Source organism: Pristiophorus japonicus, chromosome 20 (assembly GCF_044704955.1).
Source record: "Pristiophorus japonicus isolate sPriJap1 chromosome 20, sPriJap1.hap1, whole genome shotgun sequence".
NCBI lineage: Eukaryota > Metazoa > Chordata > Chondrichthyes > Pristiophoridae > Pristiophorus > Pristiophorus japonicus.
In genome coordinates this window covers 35,623,529-35,642,846 of record NC_091996.1, presented here as the reverse complement: position 1 = coordinate 35,642,846, position 19,318 = coordinate 35,623,529, and the positions used below count along the sequence as shown (strand labels likewise).

Sequence of the window (19,318 nt, the reverse complement as noted above, 5' to 3'; positions counted from 1 at the left end):
AGTCACACCGCCTAGCTCCGCTGTCCTCGTGGGCGTCCTTAAAAAAAATTTTTATACTTACCTACGGGTCGCCGCCCAGCCAAAGGTGGCGTCGGGGCGATCTGTGTACGGTGCACGCTGGCAGCATGCTCCCCAGCGGGACTTCGAAACTGCCGGCGTGCCTCAGCTGCGGAATTTTCCGCCGACCCAGTTCTCGCCCAAAACAGCCAGTATCACCGAGAAACCGGGTGGTGAACCAGTGCAAATTCTAGCCCGAAGAAACAGTGGTCCATAAGCCAAGGATGGGATTTGTGTTTGTGCTTGGGATGCCGTATTTTCATCAGACCAAAACCAGGGCAGGCCTGGGAACAAACTAATGGGGAGTTTGACCCGTGTCTGACCTAGAACATTCAGTAACACTGAGCTGCTAAAGTATTGGGCTCAAATTTGGCCCACCCCTTTTTCCGACGCACTTACCGGAGATGCACCGCTTTTCTCCGTTGATAAGTACGTCAAAAAAAAAAAATCGCTCCCCCGCTTTGGCCGTTGTCCGGCCTCTCCTCGGTCGTCGCGCAGCGTGGCCAGTCGAGTCGGGGGCGGAGCCAGCGTCCTGCGCCGAAAAGTGCTGGGACGTCTGCACATGCGCAGTGGAGTGTCCGCGCATGCGCAGTAGCTCCTCATCCCCAGCCTCTCTGTGTGCGTGCTGCAGTCGCTGTGTGTGTGGGGGACCCCGATGCCCGCCCCCTATCCCTGGCCGAATGGCCTCCCGGTGCGATTGACCTCAAGTTTGAAATTTTATGCACTGCAGCTATTTTTGAACTTCCTTAATGGCTTGTTGTTTTTCAGGACTTCTGGCTATTTTGAAAAAATTATGTAAATATGTTTTGTCTCTTGTGAATAATGGTGACCATTTGTCAAGCCTATTCACCTGGTGCTATTGTGAAAGAAGAACATAAGTGACGGAGGAACACTGAGAGAATATCTTATTTATTGAAGTAGACTTTATTTAGATAATATGGGCTCAATTTTGGCCCAGTAAAGTCATTGCAAACAAATAGTTGCTTAAATTAGTTGAGATTAGGGCAATTTAATTCAACTACCTTTTACTTTTTATTTTTGTACTTTAAGCCTCCATGAATGCTTTTGTTGTATAGTAAATTAACTTTGCGAAGTTTGTCATATGATGTCCTGTATAGCTATTTGATCCTATTCACATTCTTTAGCCAAGTCATTAAGTGCTGCTGGCATCCCGCCCCATCCCAGGGCGAATCGCCTCTGATGTACCTGCCTGCGCTGATTTCTTAACTCTCCGCAAGAGTTTTCTGAAGTGGTCACATATGCTGGCTTAAGTAGATTTGGAGCAACTATTAGCTGGCCTAAGTAGATTTGGAGCAACTATTCGCTGACCTAAGTAGATTTGGAGCAACTATTCGCTGGCCAAAGTGGCAAAAACTGGGGTAGGTGGCTGGTAACGCCCCCTTTTGAGGAAAAAAAAACAAAACTAAAAAAATCGTAACTAATTCATACACTGGCACAAATTGAATGTGCAAAATGGGGATTTTTAAGATACTCCAGAAAAATCAAGTTTCTCCAAAAGAAACGGAGCAACTGCTGGCCTATTTATCTTTTTCTAAATTGCTGCTCTACCTAATAACTTAGTTGTGCCAAACCTGTAGAACCTGTTCATTCAACTCCGTGTTGAAGGCTGTAGGTTATAAATATTTCAGCAAAGAATGCTGCAAGCTGCATTGTTCCACAATTAATGGCACCATCTTGGCCAGCAGGTCCCTTTTCCTTTGAAAGGCACATTTTAATTCGAACTGTAATTACCAGAATAAATCATACCAACAAGAAAGACTGCATTAAACTTGCATTAGTTACGGCCAACTCTTTCCCTTTAATGAAGTGTAAAATCTCCTTCAACTTCGGAAGCCTCCCAGCTTTTTGAAATGACTTGTTTCCAGTTGCTTGCAGCTGGCACTGACACACATTATTCTAAAAGAATTACTTGCTCAGGACAGCTTCAGTTCTTTGTTAATATTAATCATAAAAACATTTCTGCCTAATCTCATACATCATATGGCATTGGACAAATACAAAAGTCAATGGGAAGGTCTGATATTATGGTATTTTACTATAGTTATGAGCATTTTGGGTGCCAAAAATTAAAAGCCATCAAATAAATTATTGCAGAAATTAACTTGCTGCTGTTTAAACAAATCTTTTAATTTATTTGTGATTTCTTAAATTTAGTAAGACTTGGATTTATATAGCACCTTTCACGGCCACTGTCTCGAAGCGCTTTACCGCCAACGACGTACTTTTGGAGTGTGGTCACTGTTGTAATTTGGGAAATGTATTCATTTAGGAAGATTTTTTTGTCAATCAATTGTGCTCCTCTGCCAAGCCGCCTTTTATTTGCTTTCCATCACACCACAAATGCATTTCCTCCATATTTCACACACATTTGCAGCACTCAAATATAGCCCCAGATTTCCCTCTCCCATTTTCACTGCGGTATGCCATAAAAGACAGAATGGAGCCAGCTGTTTACTGAGAATCGACCAGCACCATGATACAGATTATCAGAAGTAACCCAGGGCACTGAGGCCGATTGTGGGTATTCCTACCACGATTAAACCCCAGCAGGCTTTGCTTTCTGGCGCTCTGTTTGCCGTCAACATTCAGACTGTCGTTGGGTACCTGCAGACTTGTGGAGTAGCGCCCCGAGTACAGCAGGAAATAGGAACCCCCAGTGTTTGCACCAGCCAAACAGATGGAAAATCAACTGTTCCGTGAGTCTTCACGGACCGGACCTGAAATTGTACCAATGCACCATTCCCGGATGGATTGGTTCCCCCTGATATTCTATCAGCAATTCCGGTGTGGAATTTATACAAACACTGCCATATATTCAAAAATAAATTGGTGTCTCAATACCGGAGTAGAGCACCAACCTGACCCTGCTGAAATAATCCTGATTGCGTTGTCTCTTTGTGTGGTAGAGCTTCATGGGTGCCCTCTGTACCTTAGCCAAGTGGCCACTGGTCACGTCTCGGGCTGGACTGGGCTCGGCCGAGATGTGACCAGTGGCCACTTGGCTAAGGTACAGAGGGCACCCATGAAGTTGGCAACAACAACAACTTATATTTATATAGCGCCCTTAACATAGTAAAATGTCCCAAGGTGCTTCACAGGGAGTGTTTTAAGACAAAACAAATAAATTTGACACTGAACCACAGAAAGAAGAAATTAGGACAGATGACCAAAAGCTTGGTCAAAGAGGTAGGTTTTAAGGAGTGTCTTAAAAGTAGAAAGAGAGGTAAAAAGGCGGAGAGGTTTAGGCAGGGAGTTCCAGAGCTTGGGGCCTAGGCAATATAAGGCACGGCCACCGATGGTTGAGCAGTTACAATCAGGGATGCTCAAGAGGGCAGAATTTGAGGAGCGCAGACATCTCGAGGATGGGGGTTGTGAGGCTGAAGGAGAGTACAGAGATAGGGAGGGGCGAGGCCATGGAGGGATTTGTAAACTAGGTCAACCAGGGAAGCAGCATGGTCACGCCCAAACCTGTTGTCGTTCAACATCCACGCACTTGCCTTCCAGCAAAGAATCACTGGATAGCGATCGGCAGTGGGAACACTGGCTGGAAAATCCTGAGACACTGCATCCAACCACATCTCCCTACTACCTTGGCTGAGATCTTCTATCTCAGCACAAACCAAGGGTTGGAAAGTAGACCTTGCTGGTCTGCGCAGCTCAATGTGGCACCTGGTGATGGATTTCTCCATTAAGCCATCTTAAGATTTTTACTTTTTAAGATATGTATATTACATTTCCAGCTGGAGAAACTGATTTTTTTTTAAACTGAATCACAAGACCAGTGACCTGAATCGAACGTTCCAGGCCGTCACGTTAGACAATGTTATATTGTACCTCTGTTGCAAACTGCAGCACAGACCTCCTGCAGCCAGCAGTCACATCAAGGTAAATCTGGCACAGTATTTTTTCAATGATCAATGAAGACCCAATTTTCATGGAATCTTTCCAGCAGGATATTTTGGTGGGGATGTCATTGTGAACAAACGTATTCATACTGCTGTTGCATCTTTTCATATTATCATGGCCAGCCAGCGCATGCACAGGGAGAGAACAACCGCGCCATTTAAGAGTACATTTGGGGAGCACGGCCTTGGGTCAGAGAAGCAGAACTGAATTTCCTGCTTTTGAACACAAAGAGCTTTGAGTAAAAACAGAGCATCCAATGTGAGTAACATACAAAGGCATACTAACGTTGTAACAGGTCAGTACTCTCACTCTCAGAAGGGTGAACGTTTGGGCAACATGCTGTGTACGAGTTTGTGAGAAAATTTAACAGCAATGCTGATTTGCATGTGAACAGGAATATCTGAGGTGCTGATATGCAAACTATGCCGCTGCAATAACTGGAGGCTCCTCTGGCAAATACAAATCAGGTCTGACTAGATCCACTTGTTCTCGAGTGGTCCTTTTCAGTTCAAGTAATAAACTCTGTAAACATGATGAAAATGATTTAATTATGAGTTATTAACTCGCTCCATTTGATTGCATGCCAATAATCTCAAAGTGCTGGTAAGAATTTTCCAATATTTTCACCTTGCTATAATTAGAAAGCTTCCTACTGGTTCACACTCCCGACTTCCCTCTATCTGTCTTGGGAAATATTTCCAAACCTCCTTTATAGGCAGTAGTGAACGTTTTATTGTAACGTTCTTGGGAATATACCAATGAAATTGTACAGAATCACTACCACACTATCTCTCCGCATCATTTTCAGTCAAGTTTATGCTGAACAAAGGAATATTTTAAATGTCAGGACGGAAATATTTGTTCAACTTGTGCACTGTCAAGGACTATTAAAATGGGTGCATTGTCTGCAGAGCAAAAACAGAACATGAAAAAATATGCTGACTGAAATATACGGGCAAGATGGTAACATCGTTTAAAATGGGCAATTTTTACACATCAAAGTCTCTGGTCTTTTTTTCCATTTTACTTAAAGCCACAGAATTTTGAGATTTTAATTACTTGAGTTCATTGGAAATCGTTTCCCACATTACAACAGTGACTGCACTTCAAAAGTACTTCATTGGCTGTAACGCGCTTTGGGATAGCCTGAGGACGTGAAAGGCGCTATATAAATGCAATTTCTTTTCTTTAAATAATTCTTAAGGCATGTATTTACCTGAGGTCTGCTGCAAAACTCTGTTCTCATTGTGAGGCTGAAACGAGCTGGTTGATGTAAAGATGCGAGACTCTGTAAAATAAACCGTTTTGCTTCATCATCAGTTTCTATTTAAATGAGAGTACACATTGGTTTCATACCTTTTAACGATTTCTTCAACTGAAGACAAAATAACTAGCACTTTGCTCCTGATGCTCCAGTGCCAATACTTTATGCTCTTATGATTCTTCCCGATTGTTGCAGGTTCAAATGGAGAGTTTGCAACTGCAAGTGTAGTCTCGATTGCTACAATCTAGATTGTTCATGATCGAGACTGTTCATCCTAATATATGTGAGTAAATTAATGTACATCAGGTACATGATTTCTTTTGGTACATCTTTACAGATGCTCTGTGTGGGACCAAAGTCAAGGAACAGCAGGTTGTTAGGAAACACTTGGCATATATCCACTATGTATAAGTGTTACGTCCAGAATAAAGTAATGTGATTGAGTACTGTAGACGTGTGACCTTGGTCTCTTTATTCTAACTCCAGAGTCCTGGTACAGCATGGGAGGCCTGCTTTATATACAGTGCTCCCAAGGGTTGCTGGGATCCCTTGGGACTCCAACAGGTGCACCCTCTGGTGGCGGTAGAATGCTGGTTACATACATAACAATAAGTAGGTATGCGAAATGCTGGGTGGCTTTACTGTGGCAACTTTTCTCAGGCTGGCAAACGTGTTTCTCAGCTACACTTTGACGCCACCTCCTCCCAGACAGTGCTATCCTGTGGGGAGAGTGGCTTTGTACACTGCAATTCAAACCCTCTTTTCAGTTTTGGTCTCCTTATTTAAGGAGGGATATACTTGCATTGGAGGCAGTTCAGTGAAGGCTCATTTCTGAGGTGAGGGGGTTTTCTTATGAGGGAAGGTTGGGCCTGTACTCATTGGAGTTTAGAAGAATGAGAGGTTATCTTATTGAAACATAAGATTCTGAGGGGGTTTGACAGGGTTGATGCTGAGAGGATATTTCCCCTCGCGGGGGACTCTAGAACTAAGGGGTATAGTTTCAGAATAAGACGGAGATGAGGAGGAATTTCTTCAGAGGGTCGTGAATCTTTGGAATTCTCTACCCCAAAGAGCTGCGGAGGCTGGGTCATTGAATATATTCAAGGCAGAGATAGACAGATTCTTGAACTACAGGGGAGTCAAGGGTTATGGGGAACAGGCAGGAAAGTGGAGTTGAGGCCAAGATCAGCCATGATCTTATTGAATGGCGGAGCAGGCTCGAGGGGCCTGATGGCCGACTCCTGCTCCTATTTCTTATGTTCACTCCTTTCCAGAAGCAGCAGCATCTGCAAAGCGCAAGGTTCTTTGCTCCATTGTTTGACTATTTCTAGGCTTGTAAAACTTTAACCTGACACCAATGCATATCTGCAACGCAAGACCAAGTGTAGTCTCCAGGTGAAGTGGGGTCAGAGGGCGGGAGGTCATTGGACCAGAGCATGCAGATATCATTCAGTCCCCATTGTAAAGCCACACTTTTTTCCAATTCCATTCTAAATTCCTGCGTTCACATTCATACGTAAACATCTCCGGATATCATGAGACCCTGCTGCAAATGCTGGCGTTGCAGCTCCGCAGCTGGCTGAATGGTATCGACGCATCTTTGGAATTCAGGTCCGCAGCACATGCTCAGATTGCACATTCCAAAGAGAGCTCAAATATTGGGACTGGGCAGAAATATTGCCTCCAAGCACAGGCCTTTGGGCGAGGCTAAAGCTTTCGAGTAAATCTTTAATCCAGGCATAACGGACAATTCAATGGATAATGTTATGAAATATCGAAACATTTTTGCTGTTTATTCTTTATTTTGGACACAATTTCAATTCTGGGGGGGATATTCTGACCAATTTGCGGTGGTCAGATTGTGCAATCCAAAGTGATGAGTTTGCATGGGCAAAACCCATTCATTGTGGACACAGGAACTTATAATTGGGAGATTGTTGACGGGAAATGTATGCAGACATAAGATTTTTAATATAACATATAGATGTGAACCTTGACACACGTTTATGGCTCTGAGTGTTCACCTATAATTATAGCGGAGAGAATTGGAGCTCGTGTTTCTAACTGCACTGCAACATTTTATTCACTGAAAAATGACCAGGGAAGTAATTTACAAATACATTCCAGCAGGTTTACTGTAAACACTTGCAAACATACTGATTTAACACAATATGCTACTGATTCTTCATACTCAGTCACGTACAACCTGCCTGCTACCGATTACAACACCAACACTGCGCCTCACCTGGGTTTTTTTAGAATTATGGGCTGGATTTTCCCATTTCCCACCCGCCCGGAGCAGGGGGGGACTGGTAGACCATGGGAAACCAGGAGTTCTGAATTCGTCTGCATGCTGTGCAGTTTTAACTCCATAGCGTGCGACATAATGGGCACAGTCCCCACCCGGAAGCCAACCTGGTTAGTGAGCTGGCTTCCAGGGGTGTGGGAAATGTTGGCTAGGGATGCCACGGGTTCGGGGTGGGAGGGGGGGGGGGTTCTGATCTACGGGGCTGAGTTCGATCCCGGGGTGGGGGGGGGGGTCCGATCCCGGAGCCCAGATGAAGGGGTTCGGATCCTCGACCCCGGAAATGGACGGGCTGCTGGTGGGAAGCATGGGGGAGCGAGAGGAAACAAGGATTGCTCCCCAAGGCTGCCGTTTCCCCCTTGCAGCCACCTGGAATGCCGAGCCTCGGGATCCCCAGCTGCCTGCAGTTAAAGGCCCACCCTCCCGACTGAGTACAGCGGTGAAAGTAGAGGGGCTGAGGTCAGGTTTTAGATGTTTTTAAACTTTAACTTCACCCCCGCCTCCAACCCGCTCGATTTTTCCTGTGAAAATTCCACCCTAATGTGTCTGTTCAATAGGGACGGTCGATAAAAACTTTCCTTGCACCATTTACACTCGTATGGTCCAACTATTGATGTGCATACTGTCTGTGCTCCACCAGGGCACATCCACGAGTAAAGGTAGCACCACACACAATGCAAACATTTCCAGTTCCGATATAATAGACAAGAAATTAGAAAAGGGTTAAAACCCTTCATTGGTCGCACGTCATCTACAGATCCAGATTTTTAAAAGTCCATGAACAGAATAAATTGAGTGCAAGTAGTTCAGTTAAGTGTTTTGCAGGTTTGTACATTTGTACACACAATAAATTATATACCGTGGGGGGATTTCTGTCCTGGGATCATAAACACTTTTAGCTTGTGTTTACAATTTCTCCACAAAAAGCTTTTGTCTTCATCAGAAATAGAAGTCAACCAATACCGAATACTGAATATTGCTAAGTTGCCACATAATGCATTTGAAAAAGAAATGCACGGAATTTAAGAGACATTTTTTCGCAGTCCATTAAAATATTAAACTGATGTCATGGCAAGTATGGATACAATAGATAAACACACAACATTTTTTTGCATGACTGTTTAAAAAGAAATGATTTTGATGGAGGACACGTATTACTTTTGCAAGAGTACAATGAAGTGTATAAAAAGGTGACCGTTCGAAATTTGTGCAGAGAACCAAAAATGTTCCCTCTTTACCACCCAGTTTTCATGAGGAGTATTGTCAGCTCTGTGTGAGAGAGTTTACAAGGAGAAGTAAGCAGAGCAGGATTTCCCGTGCGCAGCTGGGGCCTGGAGAGGGGGAAGAGCCGTCTGTGGAGAGCAGGATGCCAGGATTTAATCGTAGAAATGGGTAAAGTGAGAGTATTTGGCGGATTTTCTCTGGTCATTGGTGATTACTGATAGAAAATTTAGCCCGCTCCCCACTCGCGAGAATCGCGTCCATGACGGGATAGGTTGTATGGGATGTGCCCGATGGCAAAATGTTCCGTTCTCATTCCGTGCTATTTTATGTAAGATTCCTTATCAATATTTCTGTCTGCAAAGTGTGTTGGATGAAGAAACACTCGTGGGAACACTGCTGGATACGCTAACAGTTCCCGGCACACCCATTCTCTAAACGTCTGGCGAGCGGCGTGTTTGTGAAAGATTTATTGTTTCAGGAGCATCCAGTGACTCGCATTGCCTCCATCTCGTGAGCCGCAGACCTCTTCCCCGCTAAATTGGTTATCGTCGCGCCCATTTTACGCCCGAAACACGGCCGCAACAATGTTGCATTTGTGCCCCAGCATCTTGACATTTAGGTTGGACTTCGTCTCCAAACTCAACGGTTGGAAGGGTCCAAAGAATAGGTCGTTAATTTCTCCCGTCATCAACCAGCAGCGACAGGAATGCAAAAGCGTGTTCTATGTGGCAGCAGATTTCCCTCCTGTCCTGTGAGCAATCGGCTGTTTTTGAAGGGTTGGGGACAGTGCCAGGAAGGTATCTGTTCGCAGCACTTGTTATTGGCAAGATATCTGCCCATGATCCATCGGACAACAACATTATTAGTCTTGAGATTACTGATGGTATTATCGGCAGAGAAACACTTGACTCGTGTGTAGAACATGTCTCTCTCTGCTATTAAAACCCATTTAAAATAAACAAGTTAACCCTTCTGGCAAAATATCAGCCAACGGAATGAAATATGAGTTAATTTAAGTATTTCAGCTGAAATTGCCGACAGTAATTGCCAGATTATAATCTGTCATGTGTTTCTGCCGAGATCTTCTGTTATTCAACACTGATATTCCTCTGTGTCTTGACTTTCCTTGGACATCTAGCTCATCTCTGCAAATTCTCTCAGCAGGATTTCACTTTGGTGAATAGAGAGGCCTGTCTGACCACCTGCGCCTTTATTTTGATGCAAGAGATTTCTTGCAAGATTTGCTGTAGTCACCGGAACACTCTCATATGTTCATTTATACCCATTAAAGTGGCAGCGGCCCAGAGGAAATGGTTGGTTGCAAACGTTTTTTCCATATTACAACAGTGGCTAGAGTTCAAAAGTACTTTGTTGTCCTTTCTTTCTTTCTTTCTTTCTTTACGTTTGCCATGTGAGCCCAATCTCCCAAGCTATTCGGACAGTCCTCAGTTGGTGGCTTGCTCCCGTTAAAAGGCGGCCTACCCTCCTCTCCTAGTTTGGTATCATTTACAAAGCTTTGCTTCTTTTCTCACTCTGTCTTCACCGGTCTGAACGAATTCAGTCTCCTCAATGGCCACTGGCCCGCGGGCGGATGCCACTGACCTGCAAAAAATCTACGAATTTACCTGGCGGTCCGGGAGGTATGGACATTCGTGGTCCTGGGCCTCTCCAGGTACCCGCGAGTAGAGGCCCAGGTATCCCGGGGTGCACGTGGTTCGCAAGCTCCCCCGGGATCACGTGGACCAGCCCAACCAATGACAGAAGGGAATCCCCATTCATACTTATGGGAGTTCCACTTGTACGGAACGCCGCATAAGTATGAATGGGGAATCACTTAAATACATGAACACATGAAATAAATAAATATAAAATCATATTTAAAATGCCATTTAATTAAATATTTTAAACAAAAATTAAATGTTTTTGGAAGAATAAAATTGTTTTAATGGGGCTAAAAATAAACTTGCCTTAATGGACAGGCGTGAGAATTTCACGGGCATTTGCTTGTCAGAAGTTGGACAAATAGCCCAGCTCTCCGCCCGCGGAGGCCCTTTTCTTTCGGATGCGTGCAATCTGTTAAAAGGATTATTGACCCACAAGTTCTGGGTTTCAACACAAGCATAGCGCATTCCTAAACCTGGAACATGCAGGGCCCCTACAGGCACGTGTGCAACTCGTACGCATCCATAGGGGCCGCAAATTCACCCCCATTATTTCCTCCAAGCCATAACTTCAAGCTCGAATACTGGCATCGCCAAGATTTACAGATCAGATCAGGCACTTTCTCAAATTCAATGTCTCCTCTCCTGCAGTATGTTATATGTCTTTTCTTCTCGAGAATAAAATTGGATGCATTGTGCGCAAATCCTCCAGAGGGCACTTTTAGGATACTCTGTTTTTATTGCCGTTATTCTATCACAACTAGAACTCCACTGAACCCACCTCCCTTCGCTTCAGCTGCCACAATAATCCAGCCACTGTGGCGATCGCCGTCCTGTGCTGCCCGTGAAACTGGGTCAGGCTACAGATGGGTAGCAAAAAACAGTGACCGTCTGTTCATCCCACGTACACCAAACATGGAAGTTGCAGCAGTGAAGCAGGAATGTTGCTCTACTACTTTTTTATTTTAAAATTATTAATTTTAGTGCATCAAATAATACCGATTACAAAGTTCCTCCTCCCCTAAAAAGATAATCTCGTTTACTATTTTAGAAACCGAGCTTGCTGTATTAAAAACATGCTATATACCGAGGTCCAGTCGTTTTCTTGCACCTTCTAGATTTTTTTTTCTGCCATTAACTCCACCCAGCCTCCCTTTTAAGGTGCCTCATACTTTTGGGAACTAGATCCATAGTTGGCATTCAATGGGTGTCAAGTGGCCCCTTGTATTTGTCTCCGTTTCTGCTCTGTAAACATACAATAAAGCAAGGTCATCTATGGCTGAGTGCAGATACAGTTTCGTCCCCAGAATGGCTTGTTTCGTTTGGCTACATAACAATCAGAAGTGATTGAAGTAAAGTGACTCGAGGTTTTGATGTGCTGAGGACAATGTAAGAACAAAATCTAGCAGCCAGAGTGTTCCTGTGCAGAAAGCACAAAGCACTCTGCAGTTCTTGCTTCTTACACAACTCTGCTCAGTAAACGTACAGCTTCCAAAGGGGATTTTCTGCTGATCAGAACCACAAACCTTCCTGAATCTCAAATCGTTCAACAACGTGTATTTATATAGCGCCTTTAACATCGTAAAACGTCGCAAGGCGCTTCACAGAAGTGTTATCAGACCAAAAAATATATATTTTGACACCGAGCCACATAAGAAATTACGTCAGAGGTAGGTTTTAAGGAGCATCTTAAAGGAGGAAAGAGAGGTAGAGAGGCAGAAAGGTTTAGGGAGGGAGTTGCAGACCGTAGGGCCCAGGCAGCTGAAGGCAAGTCCAATAGTTGAGGACAAAGAATTCATGGCTTTTTCTAACATTTGTATGTTATGTTGGTTCTTTGGTGGTTTTTTAATGTTTGGTCTGCTGTGTTCTGTTGAATGGTTCTGAACCACATCAGGCCTTTGGTGTCTAAGCCAGTTTATCGGTGTACTCATACTTGCGGCAATTTACAGAATTCTTTGGCTTTCTCATAGCGAGGACCTCCAAGAGATCCTTTGCGACTCAAGTCACAGTATCACTTTAAGTAACAGTGACAGATATTTTCAGAATTATTCGTTTAGTGTCACCTAAATTCATTCACTTCAATTAGGCCTTGAGGGAACTGAAGCTTTAAATTGAGAGTTCTGGCTGTACTGTTGCAGTTCTATTACTAACAATCTGCCAAATTAAAAACGTTTAATTAACCTGCCATTTAGAAAAAAACTAGCCATTGTCCTCAGTCCCTGTCGGGTCCAGTACTTTGAGTGGTGGGGGGCTGACAAATCTCTCGACTGTATGATGCTGCTGCACTTCAGTGTCGCCAGAAGCTGCAGAGATGCTACGGCCTCAGTCACGCAACACAACCCAGAGACGAGGTGGAGGCAGGTAGAACCAAATGTGCTGACAGGAAACAGCGCTTTCAAATGAAGTTAAGTCATTGAAACAGTATCTTCCGTGCCCCACATGACTTAAAGGGGTGGATTTTCATCCGTGCGGACTTCGGGCGGCCCAGCAGCCAGCGGAGCGCTGCCATTGGCTGCTCAAGAGGCCCTGCACTTGTTGAGGGCTGGGTCTCGTTAGCATTCGGCCGGTGGGCTGCAGTCAGAACTAGAGAGCCCACCAGCCACAATATCGGACAGCCCAGCTGGCATCCGGGCTGGAAGGTGGTAAGTCCGTGCAACGGGGTTTGAAGAGGGGGGGGGGAGTGGGGAGGAGAGGGGTGATCTGACCCCGTAGAGAGGGGGTGGTCTGCTGTGGTCTCGGCAGCAGCCCAGGCTGGTCTTGTGGAGCCCACTCTCTCAAAAATACAGTGAAACCTGTCCATCGGCTCCTCTTTGGCTATACCACCAGCTGACACTGGGCCGGGCGTGTTCTGGGAGTAAGTATTAGGCCCTCTATTTGCAGATTGAATGGGCCCACTGATGCAGGCATGCTCTCTGGCCGCCTGGGGGTACGACCAGGAAGACTGCAGTTGCTGCAGCAATGGCGGGAATGGGGGAGGAGGTCGTTAAATCTTTTCCCAGCTGACAAGGTGTGACTTGTTTCCACCAGACGGAAGTGGCCTAAAACTCTCCCCAACATATCCTTTTTTAAACGATGATATAGAGATTCTTTTACTATTTACTTTGAAGTTAAATTTAAATACTTTCAGATTATATTTTTAACACATTACACATGAAACATTTTTTTACAGTCAATTTGTTTTAAAGGAATTCTTAATTCTTTTTATATATAAAGAGTTTTCAAGTCTCTTTTGGTAAGGAATGCCACTCATCCCTGGTGTTGTCTCAATGAATCTCTTCTGAACCATCTCGCATGAATTCAGTAACTGTATATTTTGCACACGGTATATTTAGAGTAACTGTGTGTAACAGTATCATTCTTTAAAAAAAAATTGCATTTATATAGCGTCTTTCACGTCCACGTCAAGTGCTTTACAGCCAATAAAGTCCTTTTGAAATGTAGAGATGTCAGAGGGAAGTAAAATGGGGGCAGAAGCAAAAGATAGAAAGAAAAATAGTAAAAGTGGAGAGCAGTAAGGCAAAAAGCAAAAAGGACCACATTACACCAAAATTATAAAGGGGCAAAGTGTGTTAGAAAGACAAGCCTGAAGGCTTTGTGCCTCAATGCGAGGAGTATTCGGAATAAGGTTGACGAATTAACTGCGCAGATAGCGGTTAACGGGTATGATGTAATTGGCATCACGGAGACATGGCTCCAGGGTGACCAAGGCTGGGAACTCAACATCCAGGGGTATTCAACATTTAGGAAGGATAGACAGAAAAGAAAAGGAGGCGGGGTGGTATTGCTGGTTAAAGAGGAAATTAATGCAATAGTAAGAAAGGACATTAGCTTGGATGATGTGGAATAGGTATGGGTGGAGCTACGGAATACCAAGGGGCAGAAAATGCTAGTGGGAGTTGTGTACAGACCACCAAACAGTAGTACTAAGGTTGGGGACAGCATCAAACAAGAAATTAGGGATGCATGCAATAAAGGTCACCAGCTATCATGGGTGACTTCAATCTACATATTGATTGGGCTAACCAAACTGGTAGCAATACAGTGGAGGAGGGTTTCCTGGAGTGTATTAGGGATGGTTTTCTAGACCAATATGTCGAGGAACCAACTAGGGAGCTGGCCATCCTAGACTGGGGTTGTGTAATGTGATAGGACTAATTAGCAATCTTGTTGTGCGAGGCCCCTTGGGGAAGAGTGACCATAACGTGGTAGAATTCTTTATTAAGATGGAGAGAGACACAGTTAATTCAGAAACTAGGGTCCTGAACTTAAGGAAAGGTAACATCGATGGTTTGAGGTGTGAATTGGCTAGAATAGACTGGCAAATGATACTTAAAGGATTGACGGTGGATAGGCAATGGCAAACATTTAAAGATCACATGGATAAACTTCAGCAATTGTACATCCCTGTCTGGAGTAAAAATAAAACAGGAAAGGTGGCTCAACCGTGGCTAACAAGGGAAATTAAGGATAGTGTTAAATCCAAGGAAGAGGCATATAAATTGGCCAGAAAAAGCAACAAACCTTAGGACTGGGAGAAATTTAGAATTCAGCAGAGGAGGACAAAGGGTTTAATTAAGAGGGGGAAAATAGAGTACGAGAAGAAGCTTGCCAGGAACATAAAAACTGACTGCAAAAGCTTTTATAGATATGTGAATAGAAAAAGATTAGTGAAGACAAACGTAGGTCCCTTGCAGGATTCAGGTGAATTTATAATGGGGAACAAAGAAATGGCAGACCAATTGAACAAATACTTCAGTTCTGTCTTCACGAAGGAAGACACCAATAGCCTTCCGCAAGTACTAGAGGACCGAGGGTCTAGTGAGAAGCGGGAAATTGATGGGACTGAAACTCGATACATCCCCGGGGCTTGATAGTCTGCATCCCAGAGTACTTAATCTGGGATGCGGACAATAATCAAGGGAATAATGGAGGCATGTGAAAAAGGAACGGCAGTAATCATGGGGGATTTTAACCTACATATCGATTGGTCAAATCAAATCGCACGGGATAGCCATGAGGAGGAATTCATAGAATGCATACGGGATTGTTTCTTAGAACAGTATGTTACAGAACCTACAAGGGAGCAAGCTATCTTTGATCTGGTCCTGTGTAAAGAGACAGGAATAATAAACGATCTCCGAGTAAAAGATCCTCTCGGAATGAGTGATCACAGTATGGTTGAATTTGTAATACAGATTGAGGGTGAGGAAGTAGTGTCTCAAACGAGCGTACTGTGCTTAAACAAAGGGGACTACAGTGGGATTAGGGCAGAGTTGGCTTAAGTAGACTGGGAACACAGACTAAACGGTGGCACAATTGAGGAACAGTGGAGGACTTTTAAGGAGCTCTTTCATAGTGCTCAACAAAAATATATTCCAGTGAAAAAGAAGGGTGGTAAGAGAAGGGATAACCAGCCATGGATCAGCAAGGAAATAAAGGAGAGTATCAAATTAAAAACCAATGCGTATAAGGTGGCCAAGGTTAGTGGGAAACTAGAAGATTGGGAAAATTTTAAACAACAGCAAAGAATGACTAAGAAAGCAATAAAGAAAGGAAAGATAGATTACGAAAGTAAACTTGCGCAAAACATAAAAACAGATAGTAAAAGCTTTTACCGATATATAAAACGGAAAAGAGTGACTAAAGTAAATGTTTGCCCCTTAGAAGATGAGAAGGGGGATTTAATAATGGGAAATGTGGAAATGGCTGAGACCTTAAACAATTATTTTGCTTCCGTCTTCACAGTGGAAGACACAAAAACCATGCCAAAAATTGCTGGTCATGGAAGTAAGAGCAGATGCATTCGTTATAATCGACCAAAATTCTCTGGACTCTGGGGAGGTTGCAGCGAATTAGAAAGCAGCTAATGTAACGCCTCTGTTTAAAAAAGGGGGCAGACAAAAGGCAGGTAACTATAGGCCGGTTAGTTTAACATCTGTAGTGGGGAAAATGCTTGAAGCTATCATTAAGGACGAAATAGCGGGACATCTAGATAGGAATAGTGCAATCAAGCAGACGCAACATGGATTCATGAAGGGGAAATCATGTTTAACTAATTTACTGGAATTCTTTGAGGATATAACGAGCATGGTGGATAGAGGTGTACCGATGGATGTGGTGTATTTAGATTCCCAAAAGGCATTCGATAAGGTGCCACACAAAAGGTTACTGCAGAAGATAAAGGTAAGCGGAGTCAGAGGCAATGTATTAGCATGGATAGAGAATTGGCTGACTAACAGAAAGCAGAAAGAATTTTGGTAGATTATAACGAATGCATCTGCTCTTACTTCTGCCATCTCTTTTAATACCCTGGGATGCATTTCATCAGGACCAGGGGACTTGTCTACCTTGAGATCCATTAGCCTGTCCAGCACTAGCCCCCCCTAGTGATAGTGATTGTCTCAAGATCCTCCCTTCCCACATTCCCGTGACCAGCAATTTTTGGCATGGTTTTTGGCATGGGTCTTTTTCGGGTTGGAAATTAGTGGTTAGTGGTGTGCCACAGGGATCGGTGCTGGGACCACAACTGTTTACAATATACATAGATGACCTGGAAGAGGGGACAGAGTGTAGTGTAACAAAATTTGCAGATGACACAAAGATTAGTGGGAAAGCGGGTTGTGTAGAGGACACAGAGAGGCTGCAAAGAGATTTAGATAGGTTAAGCGAATAGGCTAAGGTTTGGCAGATGGAATACAATGTCGGAAAATGTGAGGTCATCCACCTTGGAAAAAAAAACAGTAAAAGGGAATATTATTTGAATGGGGAGAAATTACAACATGCTGCGGTGCAGAGGGACCTGGGGGTCCTTGTGCATGAATCCCAAAAAGTTAGTTTGCAGGTGCAGCAGGTAATCAGGAAGGCAAATGGAATGTTGGCCTTCATTGCGAGAGGGATGGAGTACAAAAGCAGGGAGATCCTGCTGCAACAGTACAGGGTATTGGTGAGGCCGCACCTGGAGTACTGCGTGCAGTTTTGGTCACCTTACTTAAGGAAGGATTATACTAGCTTTGGAGGGAGTAAAGAGACGATTCACTAGGCTGATTGCGGAGATGAGGGGGTTACCTTATGATGCTAGATTGAGTAGACTGGGTCTTTACTCGTTGGAGTTCAGAAGGATGAGGGGTGATCTTATAGAAACATTTAAAATCATGAAAGGGATAGACAAGATAGAGGCAGAGAGGTTGTTTCCATTGGTCGGGGAGACTAGAACTAGGGGGCACACCTTCAAAATACGGGGGTGCCAATTTAAAACCGAGTTGAGAAGGAATTTCTTCTCCCAGAGGGTTGTGAATCTGTGGAATTCTCTGCCCAGGGAAGCAGTTGAGGCTAGCTCATTGAATGTATTTAAATTACAGATAGATAAAAAATTTTAACCAATGAGGGAATTAACGGTTATGGGGAGCGGGCGGGTAAGTGGAGCTGAGTCCACGGCCAGATCAGCCATGATCTTGTTGAATGTCGGAGCAGGCTCGAGGGGCTAGATGGCCTACTCCTGTTCCTAATTCTTATGTTCTTATGTTCTTATGTTCTTATGTTCTTATGTTCTTATATGTTCTTAAGGAAGTGGCCCTAGAAATAGTGGATGCAGTGATGATCATTTACCAACAGTCTATCGACTCGGGATCAGTTCCTATGGACTGGAGGGTAGCTAATGTAACACCACTTTTTAAAAAGGGAGGGAGAGAGAAAGCGGGTAATTATAGACCAGTTAGCCTGACATCAGTAGTGGGAAAATGTTGGAATCAATTATTAAGGATGAAATAGCAGCGCATTTGGAAAGCAGTGACAGGATCGGTCCAAGTCAGCATAGATTTATGAAGGGGAAATCATGCTTGACAAATCTGGAATTTTTTGAGGATGTAACGAGTAGAGTGGACAAGGGAGAACCAATGGATGTGGTGTATTTGGACTTTCAAAAGGCTTTTGATATGGTCCCACACAAGAGATTGGTGTGCAAAATCAAAGCACATGGTATTGGGGGTAATGTACTGACGTCGCTAGAGAACTGGTTGGCAGACAGGAAGCAGAGAGTCGGGATAAACGGGTCCTTTTCAGAATGGCAGGCAGTGATTAGTGGAGTGCCGCAGGGCTCAGTGCTGGGACCCCAGCTCTTTACAATATACATCAATGATTTGGATGATGGAATTGAGTGTAATATCTCCAAGTTTGCAGATGACACTAAACTGGGTGGCGGTTTGAGCTGTGAGGGGGACGCTAGGAGGCTGCAGGGTGACTTGGACAGGTTAGGTGAGTGGGCAAATGCATGGCAGATGCAGTATAATGTGGATAAATGTGAGGTTATCCACTTTGGGGGCAAAAACGCGAAGACAGATTATTATCTGAATGGCGGCAGATTAGGAAAAGGGGAGGTGCAACGAGACCTGGGTATCATGGTTCATCAGTCATTGAAAGTTGGCATACAGGTAAAGCAGGCTGTGAAGGCGGCAAATGGTATGTTGGCCTTCATAGCTATGGGATTTGAGTATAGGAGCAGGGAGGTCTTACTGCTATTGTACAGGGCCTTGGTGAGGCCTCACCTGGAATATTGTGTTCAGTTTTGATCTCCTAATCTGAGGAAGGATGTTCTTACTATTGAGGGAGTGCAGCGAAGGTTCACCAGACTGATTCCCGGGATGACAGGACTGACATATGAGGAGAGACTGGATCAACTGGCCCTTTATACACTGGAGTTTAGAAGGATGAGAGGGGATCTCACAGAAACGTATAAGATTCTGATGGGATTGGACAGGTTAGATGCAGGAAGAATGTTCCCGATGTTGGGGAAGTCCAGAACCAGGGGACACAGTCTTAGGATAAGGGGTTGGCCATATAGGACTGAGATGAGGAGAAACTTCTTCACTCACAGAGTTGTTAACC

General features: G+C 44.1%; 1 protein-coding gene across 6 annotated transcripts in view; it reads right to left on the bottom strand.

Moving 5' to 3' along the window:
* Window positions 1-19,318, bottom strand: part of LOC139232480 (zinc finger protein 436-like) — a 111,291-nt gene that overhangs the window by 79,071 nt on the left and 12,902 nt on the right. For 5 of the 6 annotated variants that reach the window (XM_070862748.1, XM_070862742.1, XM_070862745.1 and 2 more), the window contains exon 3: window positions 5,201-5,272. The exons of the other annotated variant lie outside the window; for it this stretch is intronic. In XM_070862748.1, the coding sequence (XP_070718849.1) occupies window positions 5,201-5,272 (72 nt within the window). The remainder of the gene's footprint in view (window positions 1-5,200; window positions 5,273-19,318) is intronic. 6 annotated transcript variants of the gene reach the window in all.